The 15,679-nt window shown below is 40.0% G+C and overlaps 1 protein-coding gene across 2 annotated transcripts in view; it reads right to left on the reverse strand.

Annotated features, from left to right (window-relative positions):
* Positions 1–333: 333 nt before the first annotated feature.
* Positions 334–15,679, reverse strand: part of LOC150078516 (E3 ubiquitin-protein ligase Rnf220-like) — an 88,536-nt gene continuing 73,190 nt past the window's right edge. For both annotated transcript variants that reach the window (XM_090384782.1, XM_090384781.1), the window contains exons 7-15: positions 15,517–15,638; positions 11,068–11,188; positions 8,549–8,639; positions 8,214–8,300; positions 7,480–7,538; positions 6,235–6,295; positions 5,112–5,208; positions 2,852–2,926; positions 334–1,326 (exon numbers count right to left, since the gene is read on the reverse strand). In XM_090384782.1, the coding sequence (XP_090240908.1) occupies positions 1,255–1,326; positions 2,852–2,926; positions 5,112–5,208; positions 6,235–6,295; positions 7,480–7,538; positions 8,214–8,300; positions 8,549–8,639; positions 11,068–11,188; positions 15,517–15,638 (785 nt within the window). In that variant the 3' untranslated portion in view covers positions 334–1,254. The remainder of the gene's footprint in view (positions 1,327–2,851; positions 2,927–5,111; positions 5,209–6,234; positions 6,296–7,479; positions 7,539–8,213; positions 8,301–8,548; positions 8,640–11,067; positions 11,189–15,516; positions 15,639–15,679) is intronic.

Here is a 15,679-nt window from a genome sequence, read left to right on the forward strand (position 1 = left end):
CTGTTAATGCAGCGTTCACACAACAAAATAACTGAAAATCTCAGTGACTTGATAAACAGAAGAACTTTCAGAAAGTGTTTTTTTTTTTTTTAACCACTGTAGATGAAACACTTCTCGTTCAGTTAAGTGCATGGTATATCAGAATGATTCTTCCGAGGTTAAGAGATTAAGGTTAAGATCTTTACGAAATTTGACTAGTATAGCGGAGAACTTGACGTATACTGCGATATTAATTCTCCGCAATTAGTCTGTAGATCAATTGACGCTTTCCTTACGTAAAGAATCTATGTAGGCTATTGTGGCTGTCGGTCTTTTCCTTCTGTTAACTGAGAGTTGGTGGGTGAGGGAAGAATCGATAACTTTCGGGAAAATGGTCCGAGGAAAACTACTGGGATCTCCCTGTTTTCAATAGGGACGGCCCACGGCATAATTCAGATAATAACCTGATGGTTTGCCGAAATTTGACGAAGTAACCATTTTCAGCATTCTTCGGTACACTTCGTTAATGTACCGAAGAATGTTGTCATCAGGCATACTGGATATACAGTGTGTTTGGTCATGGTGCGCAGTGAATAGGAATGGCTGTCCATTGACAGTCGAAGAGAGAACTATGAATAGCGTCGAGCTGCACTGCTGCGAATCTCTGATTGGGGTAGGGGGATGGAAACAGCACCCTTAACGTTCCTTCCTCTTCCTGCAAGCTGTTTTTGCAGCGAGCCGCTTAGTACGTTACTACGAATACATCCTTGCCCCGATATAATGTTTTGAAATTCTCAACAGAATAATCGTGGAGGAAAGTGAAATATGGTAAGGAAGCGCCATATGATCGCGATATTTTATGATCTAAACCTTGCACTGATAATGTACAGGTTTTGGTGATGATTCTGAAATACTGAATATGTACTAGATCGGGTGTTGTTATTGCTGTTGAAACATTATCTTATCAACATTCGGATGAAATCTGTGAGTTTCTCCCACACATCAAACATAAACCTATTTTGGGGAGAAATGTAAACTTGAAACGGACAAAGTCCTCTTATCTACAGAAGTTCTATAACAGTATAATTCACACATGAAACATTGTACAGAATCAGGGAAAAACCCGAAAGCATCGTTGAAAATTTGATGAGCATTGAACAGAGTCCGCCATCCTCGTTTTTCTTCGAAGTTGGAGTTCGGTTTGAAGATCAAGATGCTATCCGGGTTACGGCAAGAATTAGAAGTAGATTTTCTGTAAGCTGAAACACCGATAAGTTACAGAAAAATCCTCCTGAGGTCTCTCGGCGAAGTAATCATGTTGCATTGAGGACAAAGTTTTTTGGTACCCTAAAACGAACAAACAGAAAAGGGAAATTAATATTCGAGACTCAGAAGATGAATAATAGCAAAATAAATTCAAATTATTTAAATATAAAATAATTATTGTACAACAAGTCTGTTGTAATGGCGGCAGGATTAGTTCAAGATATCTTGTCATGTGTGATTAAACCCTCAAGCTGCACCTTTTCCGTGGTATTAATAATACTCAATCCTGTTCTAGGAATAAACTACAGAATTCCATAAGATTCCTAGTAAAATGACTGGAAATAAAAGCTTATCTTCTTTATCTTTGATGTACTGTAGGCTTATTGATCCTGGATGAAGGGTAGGAACTGGTCTTAGGATGACCACAAAATTTGATCTTTTATGAAACATACTGAACAATGCTTTTTATCTTTTCTTGTTCACGGACGTTTCTGCAATGACGTTTTGAGATTTCCAAACCTGGAGCTGTGTGGTTGGTTGTTGTAGCGTTTTAGACGCATCAGCAACTTAGGCCATATTGTGTCGCATATAAAATGTCTGTAAATTGCGTGTGTTCTGCAATTGTTTTTTGTTTGCCAAACGAAAAAAACGAGTTTCTTGGAATAAAAACCCTCTTCCGAGATCGACTAACTCAGCCACGTTGTAAAAGGACCGATAAAAATTCCTTGAGTCATTGACGGGGGATTCGAACTCAGGCCTTTTCCTGTCTCAGATGTTTTACTGAATCCTTTATTATCAACTAATTTTTGTCTTTAGCAATCTCTCTCTCCTTTCCTTCTGAGTTTCTGTTTGCAGTTTTTCCCCTTCCCACGAAATCGTCTCTCTTAAGTCAAAGATGTCCGATCATTCCCTCTTGAAAGTTATTGTTACTTGTTCAGTGTCTCTTGTTTCTCAGTGGGCCCGACAACTTCCATGGTGCTTAAGCTGTGCGCTGTTGAATTTCATGATTAAAATTCTACGTCTTAAAATGAAAAACATATTTCCAACCTAGTTCTTCGTAGAAAATCAGAGGACATCAACCAATTATAATCTGCATTGATATTATTATTTCTTTTAATTTTCTCGACGTGAACGGCTTGTGGTCAGTAGTCTTACCATCCAAACCCTATTAAGTATTTATTTTTTGAAAAACTTATCTTCGTCCTTTTGTTTTCAGTGGTTTTTAATAGAATATTTTGGTTTGCAGCTTAGTCCGCCTACGGACTAAATTACGTTCACTTTTATTATAAATAAAAGAATTCGAATTACACTCATGAATGAAATTCGAATTCTGTACACACACACACCCTCTTAGCAGGCAGACTTGGGTCTCACCGTCGATGCAAAGTTGAACCTTTCCGTCACATATCGATTTGTTTCTTCAGATTAACAGATAACTTCAGCACTCGAGATTGTCAATAAATAAACGTTGCTTAAGAATCATGACCCGTGGTTTTTTTTGGAAGAACAGTCACGTTTACTTTTCTCGAAAAATAAATGTGGCCGATTCTTCCAAATCGAATGAAAAGTGAATAATAATAGTCTCGCTGTTAGAAAATACCCTTACCAGTGTCTTGAGCCAACATCCCTCACAGTGCACGTGCCAGCAGCAGACCGATACAACAGGTTTGATGAAAGGTTCCTAAAAGAAGGAGGGAACGAAAGAAAAGAAAAAAAAACAAGTTTAGTCAACCGGAATATCCATTCGTCCTCACATATATATACACATGCTTGCGCCTGCACAGACTCAACGAATTCCTTACTCACAATGCAAATGAAAAAAAAAATTATGATAAATAAATATAAAAATGCACAAAACTCAAAATTGCTCACGACAAAATATGCGTGTACTGAACCACAACGATTTTGGTTGTGGTTTAGCGATGAATTATAACTTTCCAAGCGAGAATCAAAAACGTTTGATGGTGCGAAAAATTGGAAGCGTTAATCTAGATTAAATTAATCTTCGCAATAAGATTACAACAAGATACCTCTTGTTTCTCACTTAAGGTGACAAGAGTTAAAATACTCCAGTGAATCCCGAGTCATAGCTCCACTGGAAGAGAGAAGCGTTTAAACCGTACGTCTTTTTCGGAAAAGAAATTGAAACTCCAACTTTTATGGCAAACGAAAGTCAACAAGGAAGAGAACTGCTCTCAAATCCAGCGGTTCAAAAACACCGTTTCTGATCGGTAATTGGGACATACGAAGGAAGATATCAGATCCGAAGTCCTCGGGAAACTTTACCATGGCAGAAAATCTCAGTGTTTGGCAGATTTATTAAGCATGAATTACCAAGAAATATTCACAGCGAAAATATTCAAAACCTAAACTTCCACCTCATTTTTTTTATTAACAACAAGCGGCCCCTAGCCAGAAACTGACAAATCCGCTATAAACTTTCACCTCATGTCTTCAATCCTCCATCATCATCCTCCCCCCCCCCCACAGAATTTCTGTAGCGTATTGTTGATTAGATGTTTGTGTAATTCTAGATGAGCATCATTAATAATTTAGATGCAGTCATTGTCATGGCGGATTCGACCTTCCCTTCCTCCAAATATTGATCATAGGGCATACATCGGCTTTACAGACAAAGTTCCTTTAAATTCATCAGCCACTGCTTCAAGAGATATCCACATCCAAGCTTAAAAGAAATAAATGTACATATCCAACAGTTCAAGCTCTCTACCTTCTTAATTAATTCTAGGGTGTTTTTAAGGAGAGAAGGCAACAGGATAAGTGTTAACTATAGACAGAATTAAAGGCAAAGTCCTTAACCAACTTTTGGGTAATTCTACATGGGTAATTAGTCAAAGTTGTCTGACATATAAAAATCACATAAAGCAGAGACACTGCAAGGTCTGGAGGTTGCAGATACATTATAACCTCCAGACCTGGTTGTTTTGGCAATTCACTCCGATAAGCGTTCACCAAATTCAAATCAAGATCCGACTTGATTGGTGCGTTGCACCGATCTTAGCCCTAGAGGCCTACTCCATCGCTCAGACAAACAGCGATGATTGACACACTACTTCAAGCAGTGTGTGGCGTTTGCTAGCTTTGTTGGGCTTTGGAGGTGCAGCTTCCTAAGAAAGATCAGGCTGTTAAAAGGATATAACCAACGACAGAGAACTGGCGATCTTTTTAAGGGATCGCTGATCCCGTCGCTCTTAGTGTCCTTGGATTCCTTGAGTATTGCACCCTCTTTCTTTTTCCATCGTTTCTCAGCGTTGGTTACTGAATTCGAACGATTCAAGCGATTGTATGACGCCTAGATCACAGTCCGCAACTCTCTGAAACCTTGCGAACTCCACAGCGCAACTTATGATAGCTGTATGTGTGCAGTGGCGCATCCAGGATTTAATACGTTAGTACGCAAAAGAGATCAGCAAACCTAAACCAAGTGGTCGCTCTTATACCTAATGATCTCCTGCTTTACTCTTGGGTCTGTATTCACTGGAAACTATGCGCACATGCGAGGATACGTCCCTGTGTGTGGTGTTGCCTTGGGAATTTTTAATCTTGCCCCAGCTTGCAGGCGACCATTCGACCTGCCTCCTTCGCTCGTGTCAGAGTGGTGTCCCAATACTTTTGAAATCTATATGAAAGGTGGGAGGGACTTTGAACGCGGGACTCAAGTATATTTAATGCTTTAACACGTGACATTTCTTGAGAAGGTGCAGAATACCTTTTCCTCAAATGAGCGTTTATCTTTCCATCACAGATAACAGAAGGCGAACGAATACATAATTGGGAGAGGCCGAGAAACATGCTTTTGCTCTCCCTTAATTTTTGAATCCCCTTATAAAGAGAAAAATACTCACCATGCATATTAGACATTTGATGTTGTCCTCAAGTTGTTCCTTTTGCACCTCAACGTTGTCTTTCACTGACCCAGCATTCTGATCGCCATCGAAATCTCTGTAAAGAAACAGCCATATTTTACACGTGGAGATTAAGCGTTTTGTTATCAAGCAAGAATTTCAGGAGATTTCAAATATTTTTTGTAATGCAATATAGTTTAATATTAGAAGGTTCGCTTAACAGTTATCATTTCGATAAACCTTTTCTAGTTTTTATCATCCGTTAAGAGTAGAGATAAAGTAGATTATGAATGATTGGAGGTAAACGTAAAGAAAAGTTTATTAGTGAATCATAAGCATGTTCATAAACTTGATAAAGAGAAGCTTTAACCGGGAAAAAGACAGCTGGAAGTAACGATCTCTTTAAGGGACTTCAGAGATAACGGACAGGGTCTGTTTCGTTCCTGAGGGCCCGTCAACGTAACACCTCAGTCTGATGATTTCCATCAGTTAAACTATTTTCATAACAAAGCAGAAAGCCACGGTTTTCTTCTTATAATAACCTTCCATCAGCTTGTTAAGCATAAGACGCCAATAGGGAGTCATCTGAACCTCCAACGAGGCATTTGAGAGAGCTCTTCAGTGGTTCTACTGTCACTCAACGACACTGCAAAATGTAAAGCTCTTTTACTTTACTCTGATTAAATGTAATATTACAACACGCGATATTATTTCACAGTTATGGTAACTTCGTCAGCTCCATGTATTTATTTCGAGAGGGACAGTTGGATTCAGGGACAGGCATTCCCCTCGTGTACTCAGTTAAAGCGAGGTTTTACTGTATTTACATTCGTAGCAAAGTGGGGTTAACAAAATGGCGGAATGAGAAATTTTGAGTGAAGCGTCCAAATCTCCATTTTAATTCTTACACTTAAAACTTAAAAATGCATATTGGATGCCTTTTTAAGATTATGCGTGTGAAAATACTGATTTCCAAGTAGCGAACTAGCGGCAGATGTAACTGGTAAAATAGTACAATAATATTTTTTTTATAAAATTCGGAATAACAGATATATAAAGTCGCTATTTGCTTAATAAAATGAAATAGAAGACTTCAGTTTCAAATTGAAATAAAATCTCTTACCTGTGATCTGTGCTATTTGCACAAGTGCTGGTCACTTCCTGTCCTTCTGCGTTGGTGCTGCCTGCAGAAATAATTTAAATGTAGTGCTTCGTATTTAAAATATACGCAATTAATTTGTTTAAGTCATTAAAAAATAAGTCGATTTAAATATGATCGATACTAGTGGTTGGCATGAAAACAATTTTGGCAGGTTGTATTTAAATGCTACCAGTCCATCGCTTTAACTCCGATGTTTTAGCGATCGACTGGTATGTTAAGCGTATGTTAAGCTACATTTTCGAAAACTGAAATGGAAATTCTCATCTGAAGATTGGTTGTCCATAGCATTCTGAAAAAGATGACTATCCCCGTTTTAATAATGTGCGTGGCAGGACAGTGGATGGCCTCCTCGACGGGGTACATGAAGTCAGAAGCCTGTTGAGGTGGTTTCAGGCAGGTGTAGGGTTTTTCAGCCATCCAACAGGCAGAATGGCCTCAGAACACTCGTTATGGGAATATGACGCACGGACGCCTCTTGGCTTGCAGTATTAGTACCTCGTGGCAAACTAAAGCAACCCAATCCTCACTGATTTCTATTTCATTGAAGATTTGCTTCATTCGAAATGTGCGCCCTCGTCTTTGGCTTCTGTTGAAATTATCCAGAAGCAGCAGAATTCGAATTGTCGAGTAATTACTGAAGGCACCATGGAAATAGCTTCAGAGCCCGCTTATGGATTGATTGTATAGTAGTATATAGTCATTCAAACGTGACGACCATTGACACAGACCACATCGACCTCATTTTTGTTCTTCGTCTGCACCTTGTACCACGATAAATAACCTGATGCTGCCTGATTTTCTGCAGATGCTTCCATAACGCACCATGGGAGAAGCTCTTCTGAACCCGTAAAACATCCATTCATGATCCACCGCACTCTTTGGCTTTTCTTTGCTCTCCATTTTTATCCCTACTTTTCTTATGTAACAACCCTCCTTCTAATATATTTCTTGGCATCTATGACCCACAAGAAATTCAGATAAAGAGCAAAAAACTTTCTTGTGGTTTCTCAACCCATAAACGACACCACAATCCTCTAGATATCATTAACTTGCCTAACTACAATTCTATTGGTGCTTAACATCATTTCGCATATCTGTAAACAATAAAATGCAAACTGAAGTTTGCAAAGGGACTCAATAAACTGAACCTCATCACGAATTATTTCACAGCAGTGAGAAAAGTAACAGATACTTGTTTTTACTTACCTCCATTAACTGTCCATTTAGAGGAGTCCGCAGAACGTTGCAGCGTGGACGAGTCCGTACTGGAAAAAAACAATAAAAAAAAGAAAGGTCGGCATTTTATATTGAATAATGGCAATTTAATTTGACATCGACTATAATAAAATTGATTTTTCACACGGGCACTATGATACAGTTGATACCACTTCCGAAATTAAACAAATTTAGTTGCAGCTTCAGCTAAAAGAACTTTGAAAATGCTGTTCTGCCTACACTCCACGATAAAATGTTTGGACTCACCGTCAGACAGCATTGAGCAGCTGTAAAAATCGGTGAAACACCACAGATGTCAAAGCGACGCGCGTACTCAATGTCAAAAACACATTGTCAGATTCCTCCTGTTCTACAGTGGCATTTTGGGACAATTCCATACTACGTGCAATTTGAAATTCTCTAGAAACGCTGTTGACTCCTTCTCAGAAGTTGAGCGAAATATCTGATGAAAATTGACAAAAAGTATTCCGATAGTATTCCCAGGAGGATCGTGGCTGAGGCCAAAAATGAGCCCACGCACGTTTGGGTTTTATCCAGTTTCTGAGACGCGAAGCATAGCGTATACACCGAATGGCCGCATTATTAGATACAGCTACCTAACAGCGGATAAGTTCCCCTTAGCTCCCAGAGCAGCCTGGGTTGACATTTTAAAAGAACGTAAACTACATTTGAATCCCCTCCCTCCTCAAAGAAAAGCTACTTACATGACTTGCATTCTTCTGAATTCTTCTTTATCTTTCTTATCTATGTTGTCTTCAGTTGAGCAGGATATGACGTCAGCTTCTGTGTAGCTGTTACGAAGGTTAAGAAGATAACATACGAAGACTAGTTCCATAATAACTGCAAAAAGTCATTCTTATAACTGTCTCGTAGGATTCAATGAACTATTGACTTAATGCCAATAGTTAATTATATTGATTTTATATATTATACAATACTTTATAAAATGTTTCCTTGTGTGGGTGGATTTGTGTGTGTCGATGGGTCCGAATAAATAGATTTGTGTGTCGTAATAGAGGTGATGGTACCAAAAGGATACTGAGGTTGTCCGTATGTTACGTTGTCATCACCATCTACGTTAACTTCCTGGTTTTCGTCCTCTCCATTGCCGTATTTTCTTGGGAAGGATTCTGAAATAAACACATTTACTCCGTTACTTATTAATACAAGAGATTCTGAAGAATTATTAATTTGACTTTGACGCACACAAGGTGGACATGAATGTAAATTAAAGAAGGATGGTTTTTGCTGGATAGATTTGCCAAAATTCCTTTCAGATTTAGAGTTGTTGATTGTTGGAACAAACTTCTATTTGGTGTAGTGGAAGAGGGCAGTTTGAATAAATACAAGTTTTTTCCGCAACCCTTTAGAATAACTTAAAAGCAAAATGCATGTTTCAGGGATTTGTGGGATTTCAGAAGAGAACAGTTACTGATCAGCGAGTGATGTCCAACACCTTTTTCCATATTCGACGTCCAGTTTAAACGAAGCTAGAAGATAGATCTGCTGCAGTTCATAATAGAGGATCAAAGGTCACAGGGTGAACTTCGTTCTCCTAGGAGGTGTGTGGAGTACTGCCACATCAAACAAGGCATGCGAAGAATGAAGTATCCCACAAAATAATCACCCAACGAAAGTAGTTCCCCCTCTTCCTTAAGAACGCCGGGAGCGAGACTTTTCTCTGAAGCAGCTTATACCACAAGAAAACAGCGTATTTCTTGCGTCCCGCAAAGAAACAGCGAACTTTTTCCACTGCATCAGAGTGATGACGAAGTTTCTATTGTCATATCTTCTCCAGAGAATAGTTAGCGGAAAATTCCTTACAAACGCTGACAGTGCAACGCTGAGGCATCATTCGTTTTCCTTGCGAAGTCTGATTGCTTGATATGAACCAAACACACCAAATGATTGGGCATGATCCTCGAACCACTCCTGCACAATGCGGGCTTTGTGATGACACGGGATGCTGTCTTGTTGAAAGAGTCCAGTCCCATCTAGATACACCGTCACCGTTTAGGACAAAACTTGGTCGGAAACAATGCCGGGGTAGGATCTGTCGGTGAGGGTCAATGGGGATGAGGGGGGAACCAGTAATGCCCGCGAAAACATCCGCCCAAACCGTGATACCACCGCCGCTCACCTGTTTTCGTCCAGCCGTGCTGTTCGGTTGCAGTTGTTCGTGGAACTTTCCGCATTATTGAGATGTAAAAAGAACGTCCCCTGTTAACGTAGTGCTGTTTCTAACAAGAAAGAAATCTGGAATTCTTTCTTTATTAAAAGCTAAAATAATAGAAGATAATGAATCTGGTGCATCAAACAGTAAAATCAGAAGCAAATTAAATCTTTCTCGTGTGAGTGTCTACCATGAAAGGCAATGTGCAAATTATAGACCCCTAATAATAATAATAGTTTCATTTCAGTGAGTTGGATTCGTTTGACAGTGGGCTAGAACCCTGTCAAAAGTGGGCTAGAAATCTGTCAAAAAAACCCTGATTTGCCTGTGCTGATTTTGCCAAGCGTTTCCCAATCGATCGTTTGCGAACCTTCGATTCTTTTTCTCTTTTTGAATTATACAGCTATCACCATTATTTTAGTTTTTTCTTTCTTTTTATTGAAATATTTAAAAACAAAACGATGACTATTTCGGGTGATTGTGAATTAAAAATTTTGTTCAAGATTAAGTCTCTGAATAAGTTTTGGTTTGACTTGGAGCAAGAATATCTACCGCTTTGTGAAAAGGCAGTTCAAGTTCTTATATTTCTGGAGAAAGCGTTTTCAGTTTACCCCTAAGGGTGGATCCAAGGGGCCTCGAAGTCATTGTGTTAATTATACCCAAAGACTTTTCCGAAAGAACAGTTTTCTTTCGCTGTTATCCACCAAAACATGATGGCTTGATACGTCTTTATTTACGCTCGGTAAAGTCAAAAGTACCTCAAGAAGTTTTTGGGTCTCTCTCTCATTAGACTTTAAAATGATGTGAAAACATCGACGATGACATTAGCAAGTGGCTCTTGAGGGTCCAGGGTTTCTGCAGATTTCAGCAGAGAACTTTATATATAAATAACGCTCAAAATTATGTACACCAAAGCTGAACAACGAATTTAATTATAATTATCCGTCTATAATTAGCAACATTTCATAAAAATGATATTTATTTGCTCAGTTTCTTGTTAATACAAGGAGTCATAATTCAAACATATTGTAAGAAGCGTCTTCAAGACAAACCAAACAAAAAATAATAGATCGCGTTAGACATGGCTTTTTATAAGTTTAGAAATAGACATTAATCGCTACATGTCGATTAGTAGGGGGCATAAAACAGGCAGCTCAAGTTCACGCACATGGCTTCCCATTCCACTATCGAAAACCAGTAAGTGACGTTGAGCCGCCTGCTGTTTTCTCTCTACTGTAAAACAGCAAGCTGTTATCGCTGCATTGCAGGGATATGAAACCAAAGATGTTTTCTTAGACTACTTTAAGAACAAGGCTTGATTTGTCTTTAGATTAGTTCGTAAAATAACGGCACGTGCAAAACGAGATCTGTAAAGAAAGACTCACCTGCAAGATTTCTTTGTAATTGGACCAGTGTCCTCATTCTGGACGTTACTGACCACGCAAAGTCTTCCGTGATCTGGCCGTCTACGTCAACTGTCTCATCTTCTGATTCCAAGTTTTCCCTCTGCAGAATATAACACTTCATGTAATCCACCCCTCACTTTATCACTGAATAAAATTCTTAATTTGTTATCGAAAAGAACAGAGTATTACGAGCGCAGCCTCTGTAATAAAATGGCCCTAGCAGTAACTGCGTCATGGCAACAGGTTTCCGTTTATTTCTATCTCTAAGGTTTCCTACTCCAGCAAACTTATATTTACTGGTTTCATTTGGGGTTGTTAATCCGTGTGAAAAAAAACCTTATAAATGTTAAATGATGTATAATTTATTTACCTTAAAGTACTCAAACGTAGAATTTGTTAAGCAAAACTACATTATGCGTTACTCTGTTGCACGAGTGCACTGCCGTGTCAAATTATAAACTGCTTTCTGCAATTCGCAAATAATTCGGCATTTGTTTGTGAGAACAAAGGGGTTAATTGAAATGCTGGAATTAGAAGAAAAGTACGCTTTAAATGTGAAGGTTTGCGTTACTAGAGTATGAACTTAAGCAGCTAAGGTGGATACACTGAGGCCCCACTGCACTGAGGCCGTGGGGCCTCAGTATATCCGCCTACCCTTCCTTCCCCCCAACACCGTGGATCAAAGCCGCGCTCTGCTCTGAGCTCGTTTTAAGGCAGCCGTAGTCGTTAAGCGCGAGGGTACAGCAGTATACACTCGCTTTGAATGACCGTGGTTCGAGTCTGCGGAATCGCTAAATACTGTGCTGTTCTTGTATTCTCTCTCTCTATCTTTTGAATTCCTGTGGCCTTATTGTTGGTCATGACGGCTTATAAACAGCAAAAATATCTCGTGTGAGATATTTAATACAGCAGCAAATTCGATAAAGTTGAATATCCTATCCTTCTGTCTGCGCGAGTATCAATAGATTATAACCGGGGAAGTCGTTGTTATAATCACCGTCCTCCCCATAACCGGTGGAAAACTCTCGGTTTCTTGTCACATCATTCATGTCACGTCAATCAATGTTCACGTCATTGACAGAATCAATGATGTGAGAGCTTTTTTTTCACTCTGTGACTGAGTTAGTAGGTCTGAAGTGTGATTAACAAGGTTCCCGTCACAGGATGCTTGAGTTTTTCGTCCAGCAAAACAGGAAAATCGACCAGAGAACACAAGAAATTTATGGACCTAAATATATATAGGAATACAAGTTATTTGGTCCCAATATGACAGGTTTTTGTTTTTTAACACCGTCCTTTTGTTTGTTTAATGGACGGCAGACTTTTAGCTTTGGCCTTGGTACTCACGACAGAACTTCTGTATGCACCAGTTGTTACTTTTCATGGCAGCCTGCCTGCAATGCTCAGAGAACTTCATATCTCTGCACAATTACCCCAAATTGATTTTCATTTTCCACTACATTCAGTGTAGTAACTCACAGTCGGTACGTTATTCAGGGATCGCTGCTACCCATATGCAGTACTTTGCATTTATCAATGTTAAAATTCAATTACTATTTCTCAGCCCATCTACCTAACTTTTCTAGATCCTGTTGTAGTATAGCAACTCTGCCAACCTTTGTATCATCTGCAAACTTGGACATTGATATGCTTTCATAAATGTCATGATGAAATGTATAACTGCGGCCTTGGCTACATGATCCTACATTACATCTCTTACCTGTGACTCAATTATTTTCCCTCTAACAGAAGTTAAACTACTGTAATTACTTGTCACCCTTTGATCCCCTTTGTGAATTGTGGAATACATTCCTGCATCTCCAGTCCGGAGCCCGCCCCTGAATCTAAAGATGCTCTCGTAATTATTGCTAACGGTTTGCTTATTTCTTTCGCTGCCTCCCTTAACTGGATAGATCCCATCCATTCCAATAATTCCTTTCCCCTTTCCTCTCAGTTATTACAATCATTTAGCTCCCTGTTAGCGCTTGATAAAGCATCCCCTTCCTTAAATAATTCCATATGTTTGAAGGAAGAATATTCATTCAGTTTATCAGCAACCTGAGCACGATCATCAACAATCAAACCATCGATATCGAGTAGACCATTTTGATTCATCTCCTTCCTTCTCGTGTTGACATAAGCGAAGAAGTCTTTCCTGTTATCTTTGCCAGTTATTTCTCGTAATCTGCCTTCGCCTGCCTAACCTCCTTTGTGACTTGATTACAGACTAGTTTATATCTGCCATAGGCTTCTGTGTTGCCTGATAATTTATATGCACCCCATGCATTTTTCTTCTCTGCCACGAGCCTCATTAATTCGGCTGACATCCATTTAGGCCTGAACTATGAACAGTATTTCTTAGTTGGAATGAAAAGCCGGATAGCTTCCAAGATTAAATCCCTGAAGACTTCCCATTTAGAATTCAACTTTGGTAATGTCATCAGTTGATCCCACTGTACAGAATTTAAAAACTGTCGGAGACCACTGTAGTCACTTTTACGAAAACCAAAACCCCTTCTCTTTACCCCTGATGGCAGTTACATCTTTAAGTAAATCCCACTTCAGCACATTGTGATCACTGCCTCCTAGTGGTTCTTTATCTGCAGCTTCTCAATACATGAAGAATCACTATTGATAATCAGATCAAGAGTATTACTCCCTCTGGTTGCCCCTCGAACGTGTTGCTGTAGAAAACAATCCTCCAATAAATCCATAAAAGTCTTGCTAGTGTGCGAGTGACAAACCCACAAGTTCCAGTCTACAGCTGGGAAGTTAAAATCCCCCATTATAAGACTCTGATTTACTGGCCCATTCTATTTCTCTGTATAATTGTTCATTGTACTCATCAGATTCATTAGGCCTATAACACACACCTACTCTCATTTTTTCTTTCTCGGTGCTTACGTCACACCAAACTGACCCAACATTGCACTGGCCATCCATATCAACTGGATGCACTTTCTTAGATTTTGTTTCTTAAGTAACAGACCGTTCCTCAGGAGTTTGGAGAGTACGCATTGTACTCTCCAAATTCCAATTCTGCACTGCTTATATCTGAGTGACACCACGTCTCTTATATTCCAACAAGATCTGCCTTTGATGTCTTAACCAGCACCTCAAATTTATTTACTATACTCGTAGCATTGGTGTGCATGAAAATATACATGCGTCCGTTCTTACTCTTAGTTACCCCAACACAGCCCGTGGATTTATTGTTTCACCATGACTCCTGGCAGTTCTTACAACCCCGCCCTTGTGGGTAGCACAGTTGGTAGGATTGCCGTCCTCCGCACACCGGATGTAAAAAACCTGGGTTCGAGTCCCGTCGATGACGCGGAGATTTTTATGGGCATTTTTCACAACGGGACCCAGTTAGTCGGTCTCGGGTGAGGGTAGCATGGTTTTTCTCCAGGAAACTCGGGTTTTTCGTCCAGCATGCAGAAAATCACCAAAGACCACACGCAAGTTACTGACAGTATATACGGAGCAATATGGCCTTTAGTCGCTCTGCTCTTAATACCCTACCATTACTTCTATTCTTGAATCCCCGGCACCTTTCTTTCAAGGCTGCTGCTCATTCCGCCCACAGGGGGGACTTGAGTGAGATTTCGTCGTTGCCCTTGCATATTTCCTAAAGGTGCAACAAAATAATTAAAGATCTCGGATAGAGCGAATTCTTGGTCCCCCTCAGAAAATGTACTACTGCTGTAACCCGACAGTGCATTTTAAATAATTATGCGTTGGAAGCGGTTTAAAAGTTTAATATTCGAGAAGTTATTCAAATATTCAGAATTCAGACGGGAATCAATCCCACAGGAATTTTTTTACCATCACTCTGATTTGGTGTGTTTCGATGGATTCTTAAAAGTTCGGAGAATCCTCGTGCTAAGAGTGAACTTAGGCCTTTTTCATAAAATTGCTGCAAAGTCGGAGTGCAGCCCCCAAAGAGTCTCTTTTCTGAGCACTGTGGCGGGGAGGAGGCAGTGATGCGCCCTTATGAGTGCGCTGGGGACATTATACTCTGACAACAACTGACTGTTCCGGCAAGAGTCGCGTTCATGTTCCTGTCCGGTCCAAATTATTCTGCCGCAACGATACAAAGAGGTCGCCTTTGTATTACAACTGCATCTCCGTAAATTACCCTCTCGCTTAGCCGTTCCTCCGCTCTCCATCCCTCACACCGAACAAATGACCTGAAGGCAGCGGTCTTATCGTCTCTCCCCGAGCTGTGTTATCGCTGCAGCAGTTCAAACTTGCTCGTCGCGTAGCACGAGCCACTCCCAAATAAAAACGCGGCTGAACGCGAGAGAATGGCCACAAAACGTGTCGGCGGTGGGAGTAAGGAAAACAGGTTCTGCAACCCTCCCCCCTCTCCTCCCCGTGCCCTTATCTCTAGATTAATAGGGACGCATTAAGGAGACCACTCACCTTTCTGACACCTGGGACAATCCGCACGTTCACTTCTTGAGATATGCCGTTAATTCTCTCGTCACCTCCTTCGGACATCGCTTCTTCCGGGGACTTTTTCCGCTTACCTACGCATGCACGTGCTGTGGAGAAGGAAGAAAAAAACAAAAGGATCAGAACGTAA

This window comes from Mastigoproctus giganteus, chromosome 11 (genome assembly GCF_048544385.1).
Source record: "Mastigoproctus giganteus isolate SK-2022 chromosome 11, ASM4854438v1, whole genome shotgun sequence".
Taxonomy (NCBI): Eukaryota; Metazoa; Arthropoda; class Arachnida; order Uropygi; family Thelyphonidae; genus Mastigoproctus; species Mastigoproctus giganteus.